Here is a 22,108-nt window from a genome sequence, read left to right on the forward strand (position 1 = left end):
GGTGCGCTGGGAATGGAGCTGGATCCTGAGCCTTGGTCTCCACTGGGCCTATTCCACCACCAGCACCTAAATCATGGTGAAGAGCCCGGGATGCCCAAGACCGAAGCCAGCTGGCACAACAGCTGCTGTGCCCACACCCGTCAGGGGTCTTTGAGCTGAGATGGTAGCTCAGTGGTTGAGCTCTTGCCTAGCAGGGCTCTGGCTCTTTGCTGGTTAACTAGAGATCAGGAAAGGCTCAAAACCTTTTCTAGCCCAGGCTGATTTTGAACCAAGATCCTCAGATCTCAGCCTCCTCAGTGGCTAGGATGACAGGTGTGAGCCACCGGTGCCTGGCCAACCTTTTTCTTTTTTAGCATTGAGGATTGAACCCAGGGTCTTGTCCTTGCTCAGCGAGCATTCTACCACTTGAGCCACACCCGCAGCTGGAAATCATTTTAACAAACGCATTTCCCTTATTGCCTTAGCTGCCAGGAAACTCTTCTGTAAAGTTGAATGCTTGCTGACATCATGGACTTCTGATGTGTCCATTTATATAAGGTTTTCTTCTATTTCAACATGTAACAAGTATGTTTTTCTTGGGCACCAGGACACCCTCAGGTTGACTTTCTTGTCCCACTACCAATGCATACTTTCCAGTGAGTCACTCTTCTGATCCTTCTTGCCACAAATTCTTCCAACACACCCTCTAGAACTCTCCTGACTGGGTTATCAACCATCCCCATTCTTCAGTGTCCCCTCAACCCTGAGCAGCACTAAGAAAACACTGCTTCCCCTGCCTCTGTTTCTAATTCCCGCCTCCAGTTGTCTCACACCCCACAATCCTCCACGGACAGCACCCAAGCCCAGAGTTCTAGCCCCATGACCAACAACAACAACAACAACAAAAATCTCCCAGTCTTTTTTTTTTTTTTTTGGTCAGTCGTGGGGCTTGAACTCTGGGCTCGTGCGCTATCTCTCAGCTCTTCAGCTCAAGGCGAGTGCTCTACCACTTGAGCTACAGCACCATTTCTAGTTTTCTAGTGGTTTATTGGAGATAAGAGTCTCATGGATTTTCCTGCCCAGGCTGGCTTTGAACCATGATCCTCAGATCTCAGCCTCCTGAGTAGCTAGGATGACAGGTGTGAGCCACTGGTGCTCAACTAATCATCCAAGTTTTTATGGTTGACATGAAAGTCCAAGATTGAATTGAGTAGAGTTCAGGTCTGGCTGTATCCAGGAAGCTGAGTGTTGTTTGTCAAGACTGTCTTGTATCTTTCATTTCTGTTCTCTTTCTCTTTTTCACATGTCGTCATTGTAACATTTATTGCTTGTGTTGAAGTTCTTGAAGACCCAGTGTGCTTTAAAAATCGTTGAATTGGCATAAATTAGTAACACAAAGGTCTGTTTTCGCTTTATTGACCTCATCTCATATGGCCTCGGCCTCAACTCTCTTCCTGGTGGGGTAAGAACCCTCAGCTCCGGCTTGGCAAAGGGAGCAGATACAGAAAGCTTCTTTGCTAGCCCTCATAGCGCAGCCTCGGTCCTCTCCAGGCGTGATGGGGCCACCAGCCTGGCTTTGGTTTGGATCCTCGGGCCCTCCATGGAGCCGGTGAGGGTAAGAGAGGTAAGCAAGCCCCGTTCAAATTCATAAACTTGAGTCGCATGGTGGGGTGGGGTGAAGTGGGGAGCCGCCGTGTGGATGTGGAGAGGAAGGGAAAGTCGAAGCTGCAGCGCCTGCATGTGCAAAGGCCCGGTGGGGCACGCCTCCTCTGTTTGAGGATGTAGTCCGCTTCTGGAATCTTCCAAAGCTGCCTCTTGAATATTGGTCTCTCCAAGCTGTAAGGGGCACGGAGCAGCTGTCAGGCACACCGTGCACGCACACGCGTGCACCCCTCCAGCTCCTCCACAAACGGGGGTGTGGCCAAGTCAAAACACAGTCACTCCAAGTAAGCTTAATTATTCATCCGCCAGAACCTGAAAAGGGAGTTACCGAGGCCAAGGGGTCAGGGGGGAGGAGAGGGGGAGCACTCACTGGAAAACTGGGGGTGACCGGGGCCCGGGCGAGCCAGGGGTGGGGTGCAAAGGTGAGTGGAGACACCACCCCCATAAAAAAGAGGGGGCAGGGGAGAGGGGCTGCGGTCGGACAGGGAGAAGCTGGGGAGTCGGGGGCGGGGCTGGGGCGCAGGGGTCGGAAGGTCATCGCCGGGACCCCGAGGCCCGGGTCGGGGAGCCGAGGCCGGCGCGGAGCCCGCGGAGCCCCGAGGAAGTGGCGGCCCGGCCCGGGGCGGGGCGGGGCGGGGCGGGGGTGTGCACCGCACCGCACTCCCCCCCTCCCTTAGGGCTCCGAGCCTCCCCCTCTGGTCCCGCCCCTTCCTCGGGAGTGTCAGGCCCATCATCCAATGAGAGCAGCGGGCCTGGCACGGCACAGCCAATGGCGTGCCGGGGGCGGAGCTGGGGAGGGGGCTCTCAGGGCCAGGGGAGGGGGCTCGAGGCCTCCGAGGGCTCCGGAGCAGCGACGCGCGAGCCATGGCGCTGGGGTTGCAGCGTGCAAGGTACTGGGCTTCGGGGGTCAGAGATGGGAATTTGGGGGGCTCCTCTTCTGGGGGGGCGCTTTGGGTTCTGGGGCGCGAGCTCGGGACACCCTGAGCTCGCCATGGGAGGCACCATTCCACCGCCCCACGCTCCACTTTGGGGTTCCTGGGGACGGGGGTGGGGGGTGGGGTCCCCCAAGTCCCCGGCTGCCCCGCCCCTTTCCCAGAACCAGCTTTGGAAGTTAGTGATTCCCCCATTTCCTGCTACCCCAGGTTTGATTCCCCGGCTGGGGGTGTGTGTGACCCCTAGGGGTCCACCCCAATTCTGTAGGAGGCTTTCTGCCGTTCCCTCCTACAGGGTACCCCAAAATTAAGATTTTCCAGCTAGAAGGAATCCCCTCGGGAGGATTCAGCTCAGCTCCTGAGTTCCAGAAGAGATCACTTTTGATAGGACCCTGCCTGACTTTCCCTGGATGTGGGCAGAGAAGGTTCCAGAATGTCTGAGGCCTTTCTCAGGAGCCTTTAAAAAAAAAGTGGGGTCACCTTCAATAACAGGGGAACGAGAGGACCCTCTTCCCATAGTCTGGCCTTGGGTCCCACGTGTCCTCCCCCATCCAGACCCTGTTACTGAGGAATGAGGGCTCCACATGACTCTTGTTTGGGGGAGCCTCGTCTGGGGGGGACCCTCTGGGAAGGTCTGTGTCTGATCCAGGGGGAGATGCAGCAAGCCTCAGCCGGGGTCATCCTGGGCAGAGATGGTTTTGGGGGTTCACCTGGGCAAAGGCAGTTTGGGGGTTCACCTCTCAGTTGGGACAGGTCGTCAGGGGCAGAGGCCAACTGTGCTCTGGCACCACTGCCAGAGTGAGGTCCCATGAGATTCCCCAGAGTGTCCCAGGTCCTTGCTTCTCCCTGTCCAGCCTGAGGCCTCCAGCTTTACCACCACCCCCATTCCTCTTCTCCTGGCTTTGTGAATCAGGCTAGATCTGTCTGCACCCCTGTGTTTTTATGTCTCCCCTCCCTCCCCAGGATCCCCTTCCACCCACTCTTTTCCAGTGCTGGCTCTGAGCCCACGGGGATCTCCATTCCCCCCCCCCCCACACTTTGGACCAATGGACTCCGCCCCTCCCACCCACCCCCACTGGGGTAACCTGTACTGGCAGAATTGGGGTGCTCCCCCTGGCCCCCAAAGCTAGTCCTTTCCTGTGGTGTCCCCCTACTACTGCTCAACCATCACTTGAACCCGGATCCCAGCGGGGGCTCCCTTCTGCGCCCCCAGGGGGCCCAGCCAAAGGGGGCCTGAGTGATGGAGATTGTAACCTCCTGCCCCCCAAACCCCCTTCCCATCATCCAGCCTGGGCTTCCTGCCGCCCGGACCCTGTCAGGGGTAAATGCTCCCATGGACCCAGTGCTCTGGGATTCCTCAGGATAGAACTTGGGGAACTGGCACCCCACTGAATTACTATCATTGGGAAAATGTCAAGTCAGAAAGACTCCTGACACCCTCCACATACTCCAAGTTCCCTTTTGAATTGGAAGCCTCTTGGGCTGCCTCCAGGCCCTGCCGGAAAGGGTCTCCCCACAAATCCTCAAGCTTTACAAGTCCCCCAATACCCAGTGGAGAGACAGAAGACCAGGCGAGGCTCCTTCCTTCTGTCCAGCCTTCGCGTGGGGGTGAGTTTTCCAGGCAGAGAGGTGGGCTTCTCCCCCCCTCCTGGCTTGGGGGTGTGCCGCTTCGCTTCCCAGCCCCCCCTTCCCAGGCCTCACCCGGGGCCTCCTGGCTCCACCCCCTGTTCTCAGCGAGAACGGGGAGGAAGGGTGGCTGGGTCTCAGCTGCACGTCCCAGCATGGGCACAGGGCCAAGGGGCCGCCCGCGCCGGGCGTGGGGCCAGCAGGGGAGCTCCAGAGGCTGCAGCTGTGGTGGTGGTGGTGGTGGTGGTGGTGGTGGTGGTGGTGAGATCAGGGAAGGAATTGGGCCAAGAGGAGCAAGGCAGGGGTCTCCCAGGCGGTGGGGTTGGCATTGAAGAACACAGGCCCCAAAGTTAAGAGTTCAAATCCCAGCATACCCTCTTGCTGGCTGGGTGGCCTTGTGCCAGTGATTGCTGTCTCTGAGCCCTCATTGGGCATCCTGGAAAAGGGGCATCATCCCTCCCCCCATGATCTCAGATCAACATGAGGAGCCCATAAGGAAATGGGAGGGGGGAGCGAGGAGGGGACAGGACATGTAAGGTGTGCAAGTCCCAGTGAGGGTCGGAAGGAAAGAGACCGTGCTCTGCTTCCGAGCACTGTGTGGCTTCTGGCAAATTCTGTCACTTCCTGGGGCCTGCTTCCTCCTTGGGAAAGGAAATCCCGCCAGGTGAATACAGGTGTAAGCTTCGGTAACTAATGGGTGATGAGCATTGGAGGACCTTCATCAGTGCTGTTTCCTGCTTTGCTTCAATAGTCCAGAACTAATTCAAGATGCTCCTGTCCATCCTTTCCCAGGGCTGGACTTACAGGTGTGCACTACTAGGCCTGGATTTTAGCTCACTGAGTGTGTGGCATACCAAAGCCTTCCTTATGACTGCCACTGCTGTTGGATGGGCCAGGCACAGAATTTCATTGTACACACACCACAGAGGTACAGCAAAACCCCACAGGCTGTTCTCACAAAGTGCTCCTCTATCCCGGTGTATTTGGGCATTCACTCAGTGTGTGTGTGTGTGTGTGTGTGTGTGTGTGTGTGTGTGTGTGTGTGTCATGGGGCTTCAACTCTGGCTGGGCGCTGCCCCTCAGCTCTTCAGCTCAAGGAGAGTGCTCTATCACTTGAGCCACAGCGCCACTTCTGGTTTTCTGGTGGTTCATTGGAGAAACTCTCCCGGACTTTCCTTTGCCGGGCTGGCGTTGAACCGTGATCCTCAGCTCTTAGCCATTTCTAAAGCACCCCTAAGAGGTGATGCTATTAACTATGTTCAGAGAAGCTATGCCACCCGTCCACAGTCACACAGCTCAGAAGTAACAGGATTAGAAACCAGAACCAGAGACACCGTTTCCCCTCCCCTCCCCACTGCTGCATCACCGATATGTTTCCAAAAAAAAAAAAAAAACCCCAGGGAGCGCCCCGCACTTCCCTCCCAGCATCCGGAGAACCGAGTGGGAACTAGGAGGTCCCCTGCCACCAGCTGGCTCCTTGTAACTGAGAAAGAAGTCGGGCCCCGAGAGCCCAGCTGCCTGGGAGGTGGGGCGCAGGCTCCGCCCCTGTTCCTCCTTTCCCTCTCCCCTGCTCTCCTTCCCCTCCGTCTGGGCCCCCAGCTCCGTGAGGCCCGCCCACCCCCACCCTCTGGGCAGGAAGACAAACAGGGCTGGAACAGAACGGAATGTCCTAGGGGCGGCCAGGACGGTGGCCCCTGCCCCCACCAGCCAAGTGGGAGGGGTTGGGGGGCCCAAACTTCAGTTCTTCCAGGCCTCCCACCTCTTGTACTGAACACTCCCCCCGCCCCCCTTAGTAACCAGACAGGAAAATTCCCTTGTATGCTCCTGTCTGGGGATGGGGTAAGCGCCATTACAGAAGTGGCTTCTTCTGATTGCAGAATTTAGGAAGGAACAATCTCTTCTCCTAGACATCCTGCGAGGACAGGGGGGAAGCGGCACCCCAGGAGGGGAGGAAAGAGGTTCAGAAAAAAAAAAAGAAAAAAGACGGAGGCTTTGGAATCCCAGCTCAGCCAGATACTGGCTTTGTGGCTTCCTGGGCAAAGGATTTCCCCTTTTAGAGCCTCAGTTTCCCCTTTGTGAAGTGGAGAGATTTAAAATAACCCCGTCCATCCCCGCTGCAGGCTCTTTGAGAGTTGCTGCAGGCTATGTTTTTGTTTTTTTTTTCTTGGTAATATTATAGGTGAACCTAAGCATAGTGGTGCATGCCTGTAATCCCCACACTTGGAAAGATTGAAGGTTCAAGGACAGCCTGGACTCTCTCTTTAAAAAAAAAAAATCAGGGAAGGTGGCTCAGTGGTAGAGCGCTTGCCTTGCATGCTTGAGGCCCTGGGTTCGATTCCTCAGCACCATAAGCAGAAAAAAAAAAGCCGGAAGTGGTGCGGTGGCTCAAGTGGTAGAGCGCTAGCCTTGACCTGAAGAGCTGAGGGACAGCGCCCAGGCCCAGAGTTCAGGCCTCACGCCCGCCCCCCCCCCCAAAAAAAAAATCAAACAGCAAAAAGCTCCACACATTAGGCCGTGTATATGATGCCAGATGGAATAATATATCCTTGAATTTTTTGTTAATTAGAAAACAAAAATGAGGGGCTGGGAAGGTGGCTCAGTGATTGAGTGCTTGCCTTGCATGCTTGAAGCTCTGGGTTCGATTCCTCAGTACCACATAAGCAGAAAAAGCCAGAAGTGGCACTGTGGTTCAAGTGCTAGAGTGCTAGCCTTGAGCAAAAGAAGCTCAGGGACTGCGCCCAGGCACTGAGATCAAGCCCTAAGATTGGAAAAAATAAAATAAAAATAAATAAAAAATAAAATTCCTACAGACCTGCAGTTTGAGTCACAGTAGTGGCAGAAACAAAGCACAGTGGTGCTAAAATGTGGCCATTCATGAACCAGGGCCATAGAGACAGAGAACTTTAAGAATTCAGGCTTCGCTCAGGCCTCAGTTTCCTCCTCTGTTGAGTGGGGGTTCATTTTCCAACTTCCTTCTGGGGTTATGCCTGTCTTAAATGGGTTCCATGCTCGGCACAGAACCTGACCTAATGGTGAGAGTTGGGGTGGTGGCAGGCATTTGCTCGCGGGTATTCGGAGTGGATGGAAGGGCAGAGGCTGGACAGAAGGCAGGGGTGGCTTTGCTGTGTCACCCCGCTCGGGCCCTGCCCCTTTGGGGGGCCCCTGTGGCGGGTGCTAGACAGTTGAGATATCTCTCCCCAAGAGTCTGAGGCCTCTCAGCTCAGCCCCAGAGGGAGGGAAAAGGGCAGGGGAGGGGGCCCTCTTTCCTCTACCCCTTTTCCCGCCCGGGGGGCCCCCTGCCCCCCCAAGATTCCTTAGCTCCGGAGGAATAGACTGCAGATAAACCCAGAAGGGGAACAGATCTGCCCTTAGAGAGAGGACCGAGGCCCCGAGGGGGTGCGAGCATGAGCTGGCGCGTGGACAGGTAAAAATCCGAACCCAGGAGGGGCCCCCGGGTGCATCCTTCCTGCAACTCGAGGGGGGCCCCGGCGGCGACACCCCACGTGCCAAGCTGCCAAGCCCCTGGAGCACCCTCCAGGGAGGGCTGGGGAGGGCGCCGCCGGTGAAGGCCGCCCATGCCCCGTAGGTCGACCACCGAGCTGCGCAAGGAGAAGTCCCGGGATGCGGCTCGCAGCCGGCGCAGCCAGGAGACCGAGGTGCTGTACCAGCTGGCGCACACGCTGCCCTTCGCGCGCGGGGTCAGCGCGCACCTGGACAAGGCCTCCATCATGCGCCTGACCATCAGCTACCTGCGCATGCACCGCCTCTGCGCCGCAGGTGAGCTCCGCCCCGCCCCGGGAACGCCCCCTCTGCAAGGCCACGCCCCGAAACGCCTCTGACAAACCCACGCCCCTCCCGGGTGAGGCCACGCCTCCCGAGGGCTACCGTCCCCTGGTGGCCCCGCCCCCCTGGGAAATTTTCTTGGTCACAGCCCCGCCTCCCTGGAATCAGCTCTGCAGAGAGGTCCCGCCTCTTCCAGCACCGGGCCAATCCGGAGCAGTCCATGATTCTTAAAGTCCCGCCCCTGCCGTCGCAGTCTTATCTCTGATAAGGCACGCGTTCTAGTGCGGCCACGCCCCTTTGGGACTGCGGGGGGGGGGGGGGAAGACTCTCGTAGGGAGGCCCCGCCCTGTCCCTCGTAAAAGTTCCCCTGGGGACGCCCTGCCGCCAAAACTTTAATTCCTTGTGAATTCCTCTCTCCCTCCCCTTCCCTTTTATTTCCGTAATAGTCATTTTTTCCTGTTTCCTGTTAAGAGTTCAATTCCACTCTGGAGGAAGCTTGCTCGCGCTCTCTCTGTCTCTCTCTTTCTCTCTCTCTCTCTCACACACACACACACACACACACACACACACACGGAACCCAAGGACCTTGAAAAGACTTTACTGTGGAGGAAGATTTTGTGATAGGATGACTGGATTCTAGTCACACTACCCTCTGGGGGACCCTGAATCATCACAGCCCCTCTTCCCCCCCCCACACCCATCAGTCTCCCCTGTAGAGCTCTGCCTGCCTAGGAGGCCCACTCTAAGAATTGTGGGTGGGTAATGTCACCTCCTCCCTCTGCCACCCCCCCCCCCCGGGCATTTCTGTAAGTCCCTTCGAGTGGGACAACTGACTGGTGACACCCCCATCACCCCACTCCGGGCACCAGGGGAGTGGAACCAGGTGGGAGCAGGGGGCGAACCACTGGATGCGTGCTACCTGAAGGCTCTGGAGGGCTTCGTCATGGTGCTCACCGCTGAGGGAGATATGGCTTACCTGTCGGAAAACGTCAGCAAGCACCTGGGCCTCAGTCAGGTGAGCTGTCAGCTCCCTGGGGATATGCAGATGCCCAGCTCCGCCTTTGCTCTGCTGATAATGAATGAATGGATAGATGAATGAATGAGGGGTGAATGACTGAACCAGTGGAGGAATGAATGAGAGGGTGAATGAATGGAGTCGTCCAGGCTTATGAATTGGGGCGGAGGCAGCCAGGGGGAGGAGAGCTGGGGGGCACGGCCAGAGGGGCCTCCCCTGACCACAGATCCCCCCTGTGCCCCTCCACACAGCTGGAGCTCATTGGACACAGCATCTTTGATTTTGTCCATCCCTGTGACCAGGAGGAGCTCCAGGATGCCCTGACTCCTAGGCCCAGTGAGCACCCTGCAGGCCCTTCCGGGGTGGGAGGTTGGGGGGGGTGGACGCTGAGGGCCACCCCAATGTAGCATGTCCTCTTGGCCTCTCCAGCATGGCAAAGAAGGGAGGTGGCTCTGCCCTGGGGTGTTGGGGTATCGCACCCTTCCTAACCCTGGGAGAGGGGTTCCCTCAGCATTGGGGATCAACTACAGTGCTGGGGGACGCTGGACCCTTGTGCAGATATCTGGTGACCTGCTCCCCATCTTATGCTCCACCCCCACCCCCTCAGGCCTGTCCAAGAAGAAGGCTGAGGCCCCCACCCAGCGCCGCTTCTCCTTGCGCATGAAGAGCACGCTCACCAGCCGCGGGCGCACACTCAACCTCAAGGCTGCCACCTGGAAGGTGAGCCATGCCTAACCGGGCGAAGGGGAGCGTTCCGAGGCTGGCCTGGCTTCTGATGGTCCCACAGAGGGTTCGACTCACTCGGGGATCTCCCAGAGCCTATTCCAGGAAGCCCTTGGGGACTTTCTCCCAGCTTTCTCTGGGGGCCAGAGAGGTGGCCCAAGCCTCAAGTGATGCCCACCACCCCACTTTTGCCCTCCCACCCCCAGGTACTGCACTGTTCGGGACACATGAGGGCCTACAAGCCTCCCATGCAGATGTCACCGGGCGGGAGCCCCCGCGTAGAGCCCCCCCTGCAGTGCCTGGTGCTCATCTGTGAAGCCATCCCCCACCCCAGCAGCCTGGAGCCCCCCCTGGGCCGGGGGGCCTTCCTCAGCCGCCACAGCTTGGACATGAAGTTCACCTACTGCGATGAACGGTAGGCCCATCCTGGCCACTTGCTGCCCCCTCTGCTCGCACCCCGTCTTGGAATTTTCTTTCCACTTCCCTCCCTCCCCCCATTTTCCTCTCTTCCTATTGCTTTTCTCTTTTGTTTGTTTGTCGAGACAGGCTCTCACCTCTTGAGGCACACTGCCACTTCTGGTTTTCTGGTGGTTCATTGGAGATAAGAGTCTCAGGGACTTTCCCGCCTGGGCTTTGAACCATGAACCTCAGCTCTCAGCCTCCTGAGTAGTTAGGATGACAAGGGTGAGCCATTGGTGCCTGGCGTGGTTACTTTTCTTAAATAACTCAATTTATGGGTTGGGCAGGTGGCTCAGTGGTAGAGTGCTTACCTTGCATGCATGAGGCCCTAGGTTCAATTCCTTAGCACCACATAAGCAGAAAAAGCTGGAAATGGTGCTGTGGCTCACGTGGTAGAGCAGTAGCCTTGAACTGAAGAGCTGAGGGACAGTGCCCAGGCCAGAGTTCAAATCCCACGACCAACTAAATAAATAAATAAACCTCATGTTCAGCAGTTAGTAGGGTATCCACATGTAGAATGTGTACTCAATAAATGGTTATTAAATTTTTCTCTACTTTCTATGTCCTTTACGCATTTCTTTTTTTTTTTTTTTTACGCATTTCTTTTTCTTTTTTCTTTTTTTTTTTGGGTCCAGTAGTGGGGCCTGAACCCAGGGCCTGGGCGCTGTCCCTCAGCTCTTGAGCTCAAGGCCCACGCTCTGCCACTTGAGCCACAGCACCACTTCTGGCTTTTTTCTTTTTGCTTATGTGGTGCTGAGGAATCGAACCCAGAGCCTCATGCATGCAAGGCAAGCATTCTACCACTGAGCCACCTTCCCAGCCCCCTTTACCCATTTCTTTCTTCTGTCTTTTCCTCCTTCCTTCCCACCCACCCCCAGGTGTGTTCAGAAACAGTAACTGGGTTTAACCTGCTTGTGTTTCAATACTGGCTGTTTGTTCTTGGCCAAATGACTCCACCTCTTGGCACAGTTTTCTGCACTGTCATTTTTTTTTTTTTTTTGTCATGGAGCTTGAACTCTGGACCTGGGCGCTGTCCCTCAGCTCTTCAGCTCAAGGTGAGCCTATACTACTTAAACCACAGCTCCACTTCCGGTTTTCTGGTGGTTTATTGGAGATAAGAGTCTCATGAATTTTCCTGCTCGGGCTGGCTTTGAACCATGATCCTCAGATCTCAGCCTCCTGGGTAGCTAGGATTACAGGTATGAGCCACCAGCACCCAGCTATCCTGCACTATCTTGTAGAAGAACTGGTTTTTTTTTTTTTTGGTTGGTTATGAGGCTTGAACTCAGGGCCTGGGCGCTGCTCCGAGCCCTTTTGCTCAAGCTCTCTACCACTTTGAGCCATGATCCCACTTCCTGTTTTCTGGTGGGACATTGGAGATAAGAGTCTCACAGACTTTCCTGTTTGGTGTTGACTTCAAACCATGATCCTGAGATCTCAGCCTCCCGAGGAGCCAAGATGAAGGAGTGAGCCATGGGCACTTGACTGAACTTTTATTTTTATTTGGTTTTATTATTGTTCTGAGATAGGGTTTCTCTAACTTTTCCCAGGCTGTCTTCAAACTCTGGCTCTCCTGCCTCACCCTCACACTCAGCTTCTTTTCTATTTCTCTCTCTCCCTTCTGCTTTGTTATCTCCCTGGCCTCATCCGTCCCTGGGTCCCCTGCCCCTTCCCTCTCCCTTGGCCCTGACCCCTGAATGGAACCCCCTCCACACACCCCAGGATCGCAGAGGTGGCCGGCTACAGTCCTGATGACCTGATTGGCTGCTCCGCCTACGAGTACATCCACGCCCTGGACTCGGACAACGTGAGCAGGACCATCCATACCCGTAGGTGACCTGAATGTCCAGGCTTGAGCCAGCAGCCCCAGGAGCCCGGCCCCAGCTCCTGCTTCCCAAGTCCCAGAGCCCCTCCCACTCCTTCATACCCAACCCCCACCCTGCAGATGCCTCTGATCCTCATCCACCACTCCCCCCCTCCCCCAGTGCTGAGCAAGGGCCAGGCGGTGACAGGCCAGTACCGCTTCCTGGCCCGGAGCGGTGGTTATCTGTGGACTCAGACCCAGGCCACAGTGGTGTCTGGGGGCCGGGGCCCTCAGTCAGAGAGCATCGTCTGCGTGCATTTCCTGATCAGGTGAGCTGAGAGGCATTGGGGGCGTTGGGGGACATGTGAACCTGAGTCTGGGTGTGTAATCGTGCCTGTGGACGTGGAACTTGTGTGGCCTTGTGAATGAACACAAGTGGCCCCCTGAAATCTCATTTAGTTAATTAAATTTAAATGAAAGAGGACTCTAGGCTAGGATCGCAGCTCAGTGGTAGAGCGAGCCTTGAGCCCCATCCCCAGCTTGACAAGATAAACTGATTTTTTTTTTTCTGGTTGTGGGGCTTGAACTCTGGGCCTGGGCGCTGTCTCTCAACTCTCCAGCTCAAGGCTAGTGCTCTACCACTTGAGCCACAGCGCCACTTCTGGTTTTCTGGTGGTTCATTGGAAATAGTCTCACAGACTTTCCTGCCCAGGCTGGCTTTGAACTGTGATCCTCAGATTGCAGTCTCCTGAGTAGCTAGGATTACAGGCGTGAGCTACTGACACTCAGCATATAAACTAATTTGTGTGTGTGTGCCAGTCGCAGACTTGAATTCAGGGCCTGAATGTTATCCCTGAGTATCCCTATCCCTGTTTTGCTCAAGACTGGCACTCTACCACTTGAGCCACAGTGCCACTTCTGGCTTTTTGGCAGTTCACTGGAGACATGAATTTCACAGGCTTTCTTTGCCTGAGCTGCCTTTGTACCAGCATCTTCAGACCTCAGTCTCCTGAGCAGCTGAGATTACAGACGTGAGGCACAGCACCCAGCTCAGGAGTTCCTTTTTTTACTGTTGAGTCGTGTTTTGCAGTGTGTGGGCCTGGGTTAATGTATTCTCTCCCCAGCTGTTTCCTGTTTGGGACAATCACAGAAACAGTGTGAACATTTTCCTACCGGGTTTTGAGGGAGGGCTCCTTTTCACATTCTTTCCTCTGCGGAGAGCATCTGGGGGTGGGCTGGGCAGGCTGGGGTAAGTGTATATGTTTAGCTTTTTTAGACTCTGCCATGTTGTTTTCTAAATTGGCCTCCTGGCTTTGTAGCAGCCTTGGGTGAGAGTTGAGGGTTCACGCCCTTCCTGCCATTTTTTTTTTTTTTTTGGCAGTACTGGGGTTTGCACTAAAGGCCTCCATAGTACTCGGGCTGACATTCTACCACTTGAGTCACACCCCCCATCCTGGCTTTTGGCTGGTTATTTTGGCGATGGATTCTGGCAAAGTTTTCTGCTTGGGTTGGTCTTTAACTACCGTCCTGCAATCTCAGCCTCCTGAGTAGCTAGGATTAAAGGCATGAGCCACCAGTGCTTGGCTTACAACCCGGCTAATACTGTTTTTGGTCCCTAGGACCACCACACACACACACACACACACACACACACACACACACACACACACACACTCACACACACACACACACACACACACATGGTGGCAGTTTGTCGCTTAAAATGATTTATGCTAATGATATGCAAATGAGATTTTGATCCTTAGTTTCCAGACCCACTCTCCAAAAGCCAGTTTATGAGCCCAGCATAGTGGTGCACACTTGTAATCCCAGCGACACTCAAAGCAGAGGTTGGAGGACTGCAATTTATGGCCTACCCCCGATAAAGTTAACAAGACCCATATTTAAACACCAAAACAGACGGCTGGAGGTGTGGCCCGGTGGTCCAGTGCATTTTTAGCGATGCCTTCCATCCCCAGTACCACAGAAGCCAATTTGCCAGGCACGCATTTGGGGTGTCTCTGTAGCTACAGACTGTGGGACCAGAGGTGTGGAGCGGCAAGAATGTATTTATAAACTCGTTCCCTGGAGGAGGGAAACCTCTATGAATAGAAACTTCCTAAATAAAAATATCACCCTATGAATTCTTCATATTTGGGAATGTAAGGAAGATTCTGTTAAAAATATACTTCCTGCCTGGTGCATCGATGCATGTGTGTAATCCCGGCAATTCAGGAGGAGGAGGAGGATGGTGAGCCTGAGGTTAGCAGGGACCAGGGCTTGAACTCAGAGCCATGAGCTCTCCCTGCATTTTCCCTCAAGGCTGGCGCTCTACCACTTAAGCCACAACCTCCACCTCCTGTTTTTATTCCATGTGTGGTTTGTTTGTTTGTTTGTGCCTTGTATCCTAGCCGGGTAGAGGAGACAGGGGTGGTCCTGTCCCTGGAGCAGACAGAGCGACATTCCCGGAAACCTTGCCACCCAGGGACCTCCTCTCAGAAGGACACCCCTAATCCTGGGGACAAGACAGGTATGCAGCAAGAATGTTGTGTCTCCGGACTCTTGAACAAAAGTTCAACACCTAGCCCTGTGGGACCTCCCTCCTGCTCAGTGTCACCCCTCAAACCACACCAGCATCCTCAAAGCTCTGGGAACAAGCCAGTCTCTTTCTGGCCCCAGGGCCTTTGCACATATACCCCCACCCCGCTACCCAGAATGCTCTTCTCTCATGCTTCCTCTTCCCCTTTCTCCTGAGCCACTTCCTGCTATATCTCACAAGGGCCACCCTCCTTGTGCCCCATCCTGACGGGTTGTTTTGTTTCCTGGCTTGCTCCCTAGATGACCACCTGTGTCCTCTTCCTCCTGCAGACACCCCTGGTCCCCGGATCCTGGCCTTTCTGCACCCTCCGGCCCTGAGCGAGGCCACCCTGGCCGCTGACCCCCGCCGATTCTGTAGCCCGGACCTCCGGCGTCTCCTAGCACCCATCCTGGATGGGCCTCCTGCAGCAGCCACACCCAGCACGCCACAGGCTATGCCCCGTCCCCAGAGCCCTGTCCCAGTAAGCAGCCCCACCCCCTCCAGCCTCAGTGTACCCCTCTGTGGAGTGAGGAGGTTGGGGTAAGCCATCCATTCCAAACCCAGATGCCGGTGGCTCACGCCTGTCATCCCTGCGATTCAGGAGGCTGAGATCTACAGATTGTGGTTCAAAGCCAGCCTGGGCAAGAAAGCTCATGAGACTCTTATTTTCAATGAACCAGCAAAAAGCCGGAAGTGGTTCAAGTGGTATAGTGCCCGCCTGGAGCGGAAAAAGCCAAGTGAGATTACTAAAAGCCTAGGTGGTAGATTTTCCAATGGTTAGGATTCCAGAGTCTGGCTGCAGATCAGGATTGAGAAGATCCTGAATGTCCCATCAGGCAGGAGGGACAAGCCCTCCCTGGGAGCAAGCATCTGGATTCTCTGAACTTCAACCTCAGAGTCAGGAGTGCATGCTATCTTGATTTATACAGCGCTGGGTTCAAATCCTGATTGGAATCCTTACCAGTTGTGTCATGTGGGTAAGAGAATTCGTAAGGACTCCATTTCCTCACCTGTAACATGAGAAGAATCAGCTGGGCGAGGTGGTGCATGCCTGTAATCTCAGCACCTGGCAGGCTGAGGCAGGAGGCTCTTTGATTCAACGCTAGCCAGGGCTGCATTGAGACAATACCTCAAAAACAAAACAAAACTGTGGTCCCCCAGATTTCAGAGCCTAAGACCCATGACCCCTGAACTTCTTGGGTTCAGGCTTTGTTCTCTTCAACCTTTTCCATCTTCCCTGCTGAGCTTTTTTTTTGTCTTGTGGGGCTTGAACTCTGGGCCTGGGCGCTGTCCCTGCACTCTTCAGCTCAAGGCCAGAGCTCTACCACTTGAGCCACAGTGCCACTTCCGGTTTTCTAGTAGCTTATTGGAGCTAAGAGTCTCATGGACTTTACTGCCTGGGCTGACTTTGAACTGTGATCCTCAGATCAGCCTCCTGAGTAGCTAGGATTACAGGCCTGAACCACCGGCACCCAGCTTTGTGAGACTCTTATCTCCAATGAGCCACCAGGAAACGGGAAGTGGTGTTGGGGCACAAGTGGTAGAGAGCTGACCTTGGACTGATGAGCTGAGGGACAGTGCCCAGGCCCAGAGTTCAGGCCCTACAACTGACACTTTCCTGCTGGAGCTAGCTTCACACTTCTATCCTCAGATCTCAGCCTGCTGATTAGCTGGGATTACAGGCACAAGCCACCAGTGCCAGGCTCCTGCTGAGCTTTTTGTACTCAGGCACTCTGATGTCGAAACACTCAGGATGGGAACTCATTTGTAGCAGCTCTGGGACCTGACCCGTCCTATCTCCCAGCTTCTGATTTTTGAAACCCACTTCTAGCCTGAGCTCTAGATTATTTTACACTTGACTACCTCCCCAGGGTCAAAAGCCCTTCTGTCTCTGCTCCATTTCCCGCAGGCTGATCTCCCGGACCGGCTTCTGGTGGGCATGGAGAGAGCACACAGGCTCTTCACTGCCGGGAGGGGTGGAAGGACAGCTGAGCCGGAGCTCAGCACAACACAGGTAAGGGCTGGCATGGAGGGCCCGTCTGCTTCAGCTTAAGAGAAGGCTGGGGGATGGCCGGGTGATTGGATGGATGGACCATTGCATTCATTAGGTGGATAATGGTAGATGACAGATGATGTTTAGACAAGTACCCAGAGTGGTAGATGGATGGATGAATGGATTGGCCAATAGATAATGGGATGGTGGATGTATGAATGGATGGCGGGTGGATGGATGGATGGTGGATGCCTGGATGAATGGATGGCCGATAGATGGATGGACAGATCAATGGATGGCCGATGGATGGATGGATGATTGGGCAGATGGATGGATTGGTGGAAGCATGGATGGATCAATGGACTGCTGGTTGGAAAGATGGATATATGAATTGATAGATGAGTGGATGGATAAATTATGTATGGATGGATGGGTAAATGGACAGATGGATGAATGCATGATACATGGATGAATGGATGGATGGGCAGACAGACATATGAATGGATGGATAGACAGAAAGACAGATAGATGTTGGAGGAATAATTGGGTAGATGCATACTTGATTGAGTGGCTGGATGAAACTAAAATTCTGCTGAGTACTGGTGGCTCACGCCTGTAATCCTAGCTACTCAGGAGGCTGAGATCTGAGGATCATGATTCAAAGCCAGTCCAGGCAGGAAAGTTGAGACTCTTATCTCCAATTAACCGGAAATGGTGCTGTGGCTCAAGTGATAGAGTGCTAGCCTTGAGCTGAAGAGCTGAGGGACAGCAGAGTTCAGGCCCCATGACTGACCAGAAAAAAAAAAAATCCCAGAAGTCATCACCTTTAAATATTGCATCCACTGTGCCCTCTGGTGTCCAAGGTACCCCACCCAGCTTGTTTCCTTAGGGTCTCGAGAGGCGGGATCAGCTCTCAGCCCGGGCTGGGGTCTCCTGGGGTTGGGGTTTGCTTCCATGTTCATGCACCTGCTGTTTGGACCTCAGGCCTCAGTGGATTTGTCTGGAAGCCTCGTTGCCTCACTTCGTGGGGCTCTCCAGAGGCTACGTGTCCTGGCCCAGCCCTGACTCCCCATGCCCATCCTCCACAGGATGCTGATGCTCTGGATTTGGAGATGCTGGCCCCCTACATCTCTATGGATGATGATTTCCAGCTCACCTCCACAGAGCAGACTCCCAGGATCTACCACCGACCCAAAGCTGCAGTCCGCCGGCCCCGTGCGCGGAGCTTCCACGGCTTGTCACCCCCAACCCCAGAGCCCTCCCTGCTGCCCCGCTGGGGGAGTGACCCCAGGCTCAACTGCTCCAACCCTTCCAGAGGGGACCCCTCTGCATCCTCCCTAGTGGCTGGGGCTCGGAAGAGGTAAGAGGGACTTAGTGAGTGTGGAGAGGAGGCTGCTACCTGCCCGGGTGGCCCCTGCCTCATTCCCAACCATGGATGGACAGATGGATAGATAGATATAGATAGATGGGGAGATGGATGGATGGATGAACAGATAGATGGATAGCTAGGTGGATGGATAGATAGGTGGATGCATAGATGGATGAATAGATAGGTAGATGGATGGATGGATAGGTAGATGGATAGATAGGTGGATGCATGGATGGATGGATGAATAGACAGGTGGATGGATGGATAGATAGGTAGATGGATGGGTGGGTGGATGGATGGAAGGACAGATGGATAGATAGGTAGATGGATGAATGGAAGGATAGATAGATTAGATAGATAGATAGATTAAGATAGAGATAGGTGGGGAGATGGATGGATGGATGAACAGATAGATGGATAGATAGGTGGATGGATGGATGAACAGATAGATGGATAGACAGGTGGATGGATGGATGGATAGATAGGTAGATGCATGGGTGGGTGGATGGATGGAAGGACAGATGGATGGATAGGTGATAGATGCATAGATAGGTGGATGGATGGATGCATGCATGCATAGACAGATAGGTGGATGGATGAGTGGATGGGTGGTGGATGGACAGATTAGGTGGATGAATGGATGGGTAGACAGGTGGATGGACAGGTGATGGGCCTTTGGCAGGTAGATGGGAAGATTAGTTGGGGGTGCTGGTAGCTGGGTGGACATGAGGCAGGAGCATAAACAGTGCCTGCTCACCCACTCAGGTTTAATGTGTTCTCATTCTTGTCTCTTCTTCTCCAGGGCCCTGGCCCAGAGCTCAGAGGATGAGGGGGTTGATCTACTGGGAGTGAGACCCCCCAAACGGCCCCCCAGCCCAAGCCCTGGGAACTTCCTCCTGCCTCCCCTCAGCCTGGTATGTGTGGAGCTTGGGGGGAGGACATTCTCTGACCCTCAGAATGTCGTAGCAGGCTTCAACCTTCTGTTTTATAGATGAGGAAACCGGAGAGGGCCAAGGGCTGGCTGAAGGTCAGCTGACCTTCCAGTGCCCTTCATGGGCTTGGAAAGGCTTTGCGAATGGAGGATGTGTGCTGACAGACACAAAAGCATCAAGCCAGGTCAAAGGGACCACGTGGGGTTATGTCACAGGGGTCTCCTCCACTCCCGGGGGCCCCACAGAGGAATGCTCTGGCTTCTCAGCCTGCAAAGGATGTGGTTGATAATGTTTACACCTCACATTTATTAAGTGCCTACTGTGCGCCTTATTGCTGACACAGTAAGTGCCTCACATGGTTAACTTATTCCCTGGTTTTTTGTTGTTGTTTTTTTTGTCGGTCGTGGGGCTTGAACTCTGGACCTGGGCGCTGTCCCTGAGTTCTTCAGCTCAAGGCTAGCGTTTTACCACTTGAGCCACAGCACCATTTCCGGTTTTCTAGTGGTTTATTGGAGATAAGAGTCTCACAGACTTTCCTGCCCGGGCTGGCTTTGAACTGTGATCCTCAGATCTCAGCCTCCTGAGTAGCTAGGATGACAGGTGTGAGCCACCAGCACCCGGCTTCCTGTTTGTTTTTGCCAAGACACACTTTCTCACTCTAGCCCAGGCTGGCCTTGAACTCACCATGCTTCTGATTTAGTGCTAAAATTTCAGGCACATGCCTGGAATCCTGTAATTAATTGTTGTGAGCATTCTTTTTTTTTTTTTTTTTTTTTGGTTGGTCATGGGGCTTGAACTCTGGGCTTGGGCACTGTCCCTCAGCTCTTTAGCTTAAGGCAAGCACTCTACCACTTGGAGCCATGGCGCCACTTCTGGTTTTCTGGTGGCTAATTGGAGATAAGAGTCTCAGAGTTTCCTGCCCAGGCTGGCTTTGAACCATGATCCTCAGATCTCAGCCTCCTGAGTAACTAATAAGTGTGAGCCACCGGCACCCAGTTGAGCATTCTTGAAATGCTGTAAATATGACCCCAGACCCGCACGAGAAGGTGCACGTTATCATTCAGACTAGGCAGACGCCTAGCTGACAACACGGCTGCAGACCTAGGGGTGAGTGAGTGTGAGGAAGTCCATAGGGCGGGGGCAGCACTAGGGCTGCCCCCAGGGGCGCCAGTGCCACCAGTCTCCCCCCCCCAACCCAGAGAGAGCAAGGGTGTCCTGATTAGGGTTGAACCCAGGACCCTAGCAAGGGCAGAGTACCTGCTGGGCCCAGAGGGAGGAAGAGAAAGAAGGATCTGGAGGAAGAGGAGGGGGGAGGAGGAAGAAGAGGAGGAGGAGCTGGACTATGACCTGTCCATGTCAAAATGCATGGCCACTGGTCTTTACCAGTGCCTGGACCTGCCACTGCTCATCATTCTTTCTTGGATGGTGATGGTGGTGAGATGATAGTGGTGATCATGATGATGGTGAGAATGTGATGATAGTGGTGATATGATGGTGGTGATGATGATGGTGGTGATGGTGATGTTGTGATGATGGTGATGATGATGTTGTGATGATGGTGATGGTGATGTTGTGATGATGGTGATGATGATGGTGGTGGTGGTAATGGTGATGTGATGATGATGGTGGTAGTGATCATGACGATGGTGATGGTGGTGATAGTGATTATGGTGGTGATCATGATGATGATGAGGATGATGGTGGTGGTGGTGATGGTTGTGATGGTGGTGAAGGTAACAATGATGGCAGCTTGGCCTTTCTCCCCTAGAGTTTCCTTCTAACAGGAGCACCAGCCCCCCGAAGCCGGCAGGATGTCAGCAGCTTGCTCCTGAATGTGCCTGAGCCTGTGGGTGAGTCCCCGGTGGGTGAGTCTCCCATGGGTATACCATAGCTCTGGTGTCCCCTCCCCACGCAGCTGAGCGGGGGTAGAGCCCTCCCAGCAGGGGCATCCGCTGTCTGTGGGTATGCTGGGTGATCTTGGTGGGGACACATGCTGCCTCCTTCTCTGCGGAGGGCCGGGTTTGTCTGCGCCAGTACTAGGGTTTGAACTCTCGGCCTGGATGCCGTCCCTTAGCTTTCTCACTCAAAAGACTGCCATGTGAGCCTCAGATCTACTTCTGGCTTTGTGTTGGTTCATTGGAGATAAGAGTCTCATGGAAGTTGGGCATTGGTGGCTCACGCCTGTAATCCCAGCTACTCAGGAAGCTGAGATCTGAGGATCATGGTTCCAGTCAGGAAAGTCCATGAGACTCTTCTCTCCAATAAACCACTAGAAAACTGGAAGTGGTGCTGTGGCTCAAGCGGTACAGCGCTCGCCTTGAGCTGAAGAGCTGAGGGACAGCACTAAGGCCCAGAGTTCAAGCCCTACGACCGACAAAAGCATCTCGTGGACATTTCTCCTTGGGTTGGCTTTGAACTGAGGTCCTCAGATTTCAGCTTCCTGAGAAACTAGATGACAGATGCACACCTGAACACCTGGAGCAGTGATTGAGATATATAGGGTGTTTGGAATTTTCTTTTGGCTAGGGCTGTTATTGAAGCACAATCCTCCTAGAACCCTGCCTCCTGAATAACTGGGATTATAGGCGTGAGCCACTGTGCTGGGTCTATACTTGATTATGAGTTCTCTGCAGGCAGATGGCACTCATTCTCTCTGTCTCCCTTCTGTCTCCCCTACAGGCCTGGGTCCCTCACTACTCTCTCTGTACCCTGAGGAGGAGGCCACTGCCCAGCATAGGAGCCACTTGGCGTCACCACCACCCATAGCAGCTGTGGGCGTGGCTCAGGCCCACTGAGCCAAGCCCTCCTCCCAGCTCCCTCCTCCTGCCTTACACAGGACCTCAGCCACACTCCACACCGACAGCACCTCTGCACAGGAAGGGGGGACCTCTCTCTGTGGAGTGTTCCCCCACAGCCTTGGGCCTACCTCAGTCTCCCCCCTCCCCCCCCGCCCTCCCTCTGCCTGCACCTGGCCTGGGGCTCCCTGGGTTGGTGTCAGCCCAGTGACCTCTGGGAGGGGGGGTCTCTGGCCCCCTCTCCTTCTCTCAGGACTTCCTTCGGGGTTCTCCAGGCTTGGTGACCTCACTTCTCTCTCTCTGACTCTCTCAGCCTTATTTTGGGGGGCTAGGTGCATGGGGGAGAGAAGTGGGGCTCAGAACTGTGTTCCTGAGCTCTAGGGAGCATGGGCAGCCATGGTCAGATTGCTTTCTGCCCCTCTCCTATCCCCCCACAATTATTCTTTTTTTTTTTTGGG

General features: G+C 54.5%; 1 protein-coding gene across 1 annotated transcript; it reads left to right on the forward strand.

Moving 5' to 3' along the window:
• The first annotated feature begins 2,505 nt into the window (after positions 1-2,505).
• On the forward strand, positions 2,506-21,799 carry LOC138811525 (hypoxia-inducible factor 3-alpha-like). The gene is made up of 16 exons (XM_069999250.1): positions 2,506-2,531; positions 4,047-4,181; positions 7,786-7,976; positions 8,852-8,997; positions 9,249-9,333; positions 9,605-9,717; positions 9,927-10,135; positions 11,902-12,008; positions 12,165-12,312; positions 14,395-14,513; positions 14,852-15,042; positions 16,471-16,575; positions 17,643-17,914; positions 18,726-18,837; positions 20,624-20,705; positions 21,535-21,799. The coding sequence occupies exons 1-16, from the start codon at positions 2,506-2,508 to the stop codon at positions 21,648-21,650; spliced, it is 2,157 nt and encodes a 718-aa protein (XP_069855351.1). The 3' UTR covers positions 21,651-21,799.
• The last annotated feature ends 309 nt before the right edge of the window (positions 21,800-22,108 follow it).

Source organism: Dipodomys merriami, unplaced genomic scaffold, assembly GCF_024711535.1.
Source record: "Dipodomys merriami isolate MVZ:Mamm:240054 unplaced genomic scaffold, mDipMer1.0.p SCAF_106, whole genome shotgun sequence".
Classification (NCBI taxonomy): Eukaryota; Metazoa; Chordata; class Mammalia; order Rodentia; family Heteromyidae; genus Dipodomys; species Dipodomys merriami.